Below are 5,164 nucleotides of genomic sequence, written 5' to 3' on the forward strand. Positions count from 1 at the left end.
AACAAGATTAAGTAGGGGGTGGAGTGGGAGGGAGTAACGGGAGAGTATGGGAAAGATATTTTTCTCTCTGATAAAAGGCTGAGAGCTGCCCTTACCACCTTGTTTGGGATGTATGAAGATACCATATTTGGAGCTGTGGTAGTCATCTTGTGACCATGAGGCAATAGACACAGAACAGCAACGCTGAAGCTGATGGAACACAGAAAAAAACACTGAGTCACTGAATGAACCTGAGCACCTCCTATCACCAAAATTCTTATTAAGCTAAAAATAAATGTCCTTATGGCTGAAGTCAGTGTTAGGTTTTCTCTTACTTGCAGCCAAAAGCACCTCAGGTACTACATAACACTTTTTCCTCCAGAATTTCTTATTGGTTCATTATATCCATTGGTTCCTGTTCTGCTTGCCTGTTCTTCACCAAAATGCCTATAATGCTTTTGGACATAGCTGTGCTTTAAAATTTTGTTATTTTTCTATTCAAAGTTCCCCAAATACCCATATCTAGGTACTACACAGACTAACATTTGAAAGCAAACAGTATATGTCCGTGAATGAAAGGAAAGACCTTTTTTTTTTTTTTGGACAACATAAAGCTCTATGCCATGTATCATTCATTGGTAATAAACTCTAAGTGAGTAGCAGAGTTCTGATGAACAAAATAAGATCTGTGTAGCCCTCTGGATTAATAGCAGAGAATAGATTAGCAGCACTGTTCCTCCTGATGCTGATTTTTTCCCATTTTCTCAACTTTCATGAGATCAAAGGAAGAAATGCTTCAGGTCTGCTTACACAATGGCATGCTGTCTACATAAAACGGGTCCCATAAATCACCTTAAGATTCAGTCAGTTTAATATAAAATGTTTTTAATTGTTTTTGAAAACATTTAAAAAACAATTTTTGAGCACTTTCAATAAAAAAAGAGAACTGAAATGCTACTGCAATATTCAACTACTGTAGTTTCAGCAGGTACAACAGACAACAAAACACTGGGGAAATCTTGAATTTTTGCACTAAATGAAAACATGAAACAGGGCTTGTTTTTGTCATTTATGGTGTAGTAAAACACATTATAGTACAAGACTGTTATAAGAACCTCTGATGCACTGCACAAAAAAACACTTTCCTTCTTTTCAGTTCAAAAGTCAGTGCTTATTGCAATTATATGCAAAATTATTTACTTCATGAAGTCTTATCATGATAAACAGTATGCAAAATGTTTAAAACATCAAAACAATGAAAATAATCTGAGAAAAGAACATATTCAACAATAACTAAGCAGAATTAGTAAACATAAAAAAGCAAATAACTTGTGAATAACTATGCTTGTCTGGTTAACAATGAACCAGTTTCAGTACAGCCAAGAGAAAAAAAAAAAGTGGTTACAGGAATACCTAGTACTGTACAAGATAAGTCAATAACACTCATGCACATTTTGTGATCATGTATTAACATGGTGAAGCAAACTAAACTTAACTTTTCCTGCTGTAATATTCTCATGTAAGAGAATAAGAAATAGAAATATCTCATTGAGATTAATGCACATTGCTACATAAGACAATTTTATCTGTCACTTTGATGACATTTTGTCTTTTCGTAATGAAACACATTTAAAAAGTTTAATCTGTGGACTGTATTGGTTGCATTTATCCTAAGAGATGTGCCTACCACAGGTTCAACAAATTTAGTGCAATATATGAACCCCAGAAAGTTTGCTGGACGAATTCAACCAAATTTAAAGTGTTTGCTGCAATACTGTACAGGGGGTTAAAAATCCTCCAGTCTTTATATTTTTATCAAAAAAGATTTCCATTATTTTTGTATTAGTAGGAAGTTAATAATGTAAACAAGGGATTAGAATGGCCTCAAAATCTCCTTTTCAGAGTATCTCATGTAGAAAGGCTCCCATCATTTGTTAAAAGAAATCACACAGTTTCCTTTGGGTATTGCATACTTTGGTGTGCAGTAGTGCTGTGTCTCAATGTACAGTGAAGAAATAACTAGCATCAAGAAAGAAAATCTAACAGATCATTAAATCAAGATAACAGCAAACACACACAAATGCCAATAACTAGGACATATCAATATATAAACCTCTGAGCCAAACCTAGCACCATTTATTTATCAAAATGTTAATACCCTACTTTGCAAATTTATTGAACAATGAAATCTTATTAAATTAAACCCTTCATCACATTGGTTAAATATTCATGGATTGTAGTCTTCTGATTGGCTTACTAATTAAGGTAAAGGAAAGCTTAGCTAGGCTCAAGGTAGCATAGCAATGGTTTAATGTTAGCTTTAAAAACGTAATGGCAATTTTTAAGTCTATTTGAAACTGATCTTGAAGCTCACTTAAATGGAGCTGTCGACTAATGAGAAGATTTGTGTCAGCATGAAATTCATAATTATTCACAAAACAAAATGGGAGCCACAGAGAGAAACATTTTAAAACAAATCCTGAGTGCTTCTTTTGCTATTGTGGTTATCACAATAAATAAAAATTAAGCATGTTATAAAATGCTCCTCTTCTTCAAGTACTATTGATATCCCCTTTGTTTTATCAGAGATACAAAGATTTGTGACTTCAGACCTCAGGTGGTGAAATGTTTTGTTTAGTTTTTTATGTTCTCTCCTGCTTATTTGTCTTTCAAAGGGATTCCCAGGATCAAATTGCATTTCTATATTCAGGAGCAGTGAAGGAGTCAGTCACTAAATCGAGGACTTATAATTAAAACCCTTCAAAATAAATCTTAAATAGAATTTTAATATGTGCATGCAGACATACTGTGATGAAACTAAGAAAATGCTTTTAGTTTCCTTCTAAATTCCCCTATCTCAACTACCAAATAATAAAACATAAAATATTCTTCTAACATGCTTTTATTTATTCTATTAAATTACAATGTTTGGAATTACGTACTTGTTTTGTTTGTGTGTGTGTGCACGTGCGGGCATATCTCTGTGTAAGCTCCATGTTAAAATCAACATTTTAAAAGAAGACTAATGCAAGGTCACAAATATAAATGGCTACTAGTTTTTCCTTTTAAATATTTTAGCGCAGCTTTTGCTTTCCTTACATTAATATTTAATTTTCCATTCTCCTCTCCTATTTAAGCCCTTCGTTGCAGGTGCAAATGGTACTGAAGTCCCAGAAAGTCCTACAGAGATTTTTTTTTTCATTCTACAGTAGCTCTATGCTTCAAGCCTAAATATTTATAATAACCTGAATATTATCCCTGTTTCAAGGAAGACCTTCTTGTCTACAGTTCACCTTAACTATGATTTCATATCTAAATGATAATGCCAACAAAAAATATCCTATACCTAAAATCAATGGTTTCCTCTAAAATCTGTGCAGATCAACCAATGAATTAAAATAAACTTATACAAAATAAAGATCTAGACTGCTCTCGTAAAAGCTGGTTATTCTTTTGCTTACTAGCAAACGATGTGATTAAATGGGGAACATTATAAAATTGAAAACCTAGTATTTGTTTTTCTACAGCCTACTCTCTTCAGAAACTTGTTAAGAGCTGAGGCGAGTCTAACCATTTCCTACTGAAGAAGAAACCGCTTCTGCAGCAAACTCTTAAAATGTCACAATTAATAGTAAGTGTTTCTGCTGCGGGAGGCACTTCCATTAAGACAAATACAATACATATGTCTTTCGATACAGTGTGCTACATATTATAAAATACAATTTAACCCAACATTTCAACAGTAGGGTGGTCCTTGCTTTCTATCCATTCAAAACCTGATGAAGTCATAGAGCTCATGGATTCACTGCAAATTTGTTGAAATAATGGGTCATTCTTTAATTCTTCCAGTGTAGCTTCATCATCTTGTCCCTGCTGACGACCTGGATCAAACAGTAGATTTGGATCTAAAGCGTTCAAATCATTGATGCTGCCTGAGAGCTCAGAAGACAACCTGATGTCGCTAGAAAAATCAGATGCAGGATTAGTGAGATCAGATGCTACCTGACCTACCAGCTGCTGGTTGGTTTGCAAGCTGTCTCCACTCAACAGGTCTTTAACAGTGCTACTGAAATCTAATTGTTGCTCTCCAATTTCTGATTGTGCTTGATTATCGCCAGGAGAAAAACGGATCTGATCGGTGCTATTACTTTTGGTGAGGTAAGATGGTGCTTGGAATTCATAAATAGAAGTGCTGGAATCGATCATATTCTGTGGATTGGCACTAGGAAAGACAGTGGAAGTTTCCAAAATCTGAGTGAGATTCATCCGGGCTGTATAATTGGAGGGCAGGTTGTTCATGCCCAAACCTCTCACTGCATCATCATTGTCAGAATCAAGTTTACTCAACAAAACATTGGTTATTTTTTTACTGTTTGTTTGCTTCTGAAGAGCGTTTGGGAAGGCTGTTTGCATCATGACTGTCAATGGAACCGACTGACTTCTTTGAGCTATGTTGTTGGCACATGCATCCGTGTGAACATTTGTGAAAACATGAACTTCAGGGGTTACTGGACTTCCAAAGGGGGTCACATTAGATCGGGGGATATTAGATACCGGGTAGAGGGTGCTTCCACTAAGATTACGTTGGCGATGAACAGCAGGGCTCACGCTTCGGCACCGGAAGTTGCTGCTGGCCGAAGAGTTAGTTCCTTTATTATCAAGAGGGGCAGGGACCGCAAAGCCCTCCTGTTTGTTGGTGTTACTTACAGTGGCACCTTGATGCTGCACAGGAGAGACAGGAGTCAGACGACCAAAATGAGTGTCATGATGTCTGGATTGAGACTGGTAGGACTGTCCAGGCACAGCAAAAGCATGAGGTTTCCTGAAACGGTCTTCCACTAGTTCCTGATAGCTTGGGAGAATGCCATGGCCAGAAACGGATGAATTACCAACCCCACTATACCCATTATTCATCCATTCAAGCTTGGTTTTGTCAGGGTGTGTGGCCATGGGTCTCTGCATCGGTTTCACAGGACTACTTGAGACAATGCTGGCGTCATGATATGCCATACTGGAGCTTATTGGGGTAAATGCAAATGGATTCCTGCATTCCACGGGGCTGGGAGGGACACTGCTGCTGCAGTTAGAATGGGGAGTACCGATGGGTGTATGTCGGCTACTTCCTAAAGCACTATCCACGGGCGTGGTCTGGGCCAACCTGGAGCAAGGGCTCTCCCGTGACACT

The 5,164-nt window shown here is 37.0% G+C and overlaps 1 protein-coding gene across 1 annotated transcript in view; it reads right to left on the minus strand.

Annotated features, from left to right (window-relative positions):
• Positions 1–876: 876 nt before the first annotated feature.
• Positions 877–5,164, minus strand: part of RFX7 (regulatory factor X7) — a 148,968-nt gene continuing 144,680 nt past the window's right edge. Inside the window, 1 exon segment of the mRNA XM_024767801.1 lies at positions 877–5,164. This exon segment is cut by the window's right edge and continues 85 nt beyond it. Coding sequence (XP_024623569.1) covers positions 3,703–5,164 — 1,462 coding nt within the window. The 3' untranslated portion in view covers positions 877–3,702.

The sequence above is a fragment of the Neophocaena asiaeorientalis genome, unplaced genomic scaffold (genome assembly GCF_003031525.2).
Source record: "Neophocaena asiaeorientalis asiaeorientalis breed wild unplaced genomic scaffold, Neophocaena_asiaeorientalis_V1.1 scaffold71, whole genome shotgun sequence".
Taxonomy (NCBI): Eukaryota; Metazoa; Chordata; class Mammalia; order Artiodactyla; family Phocoenidae; genus Neophocaena; species Neophocaena asiaeorientalis.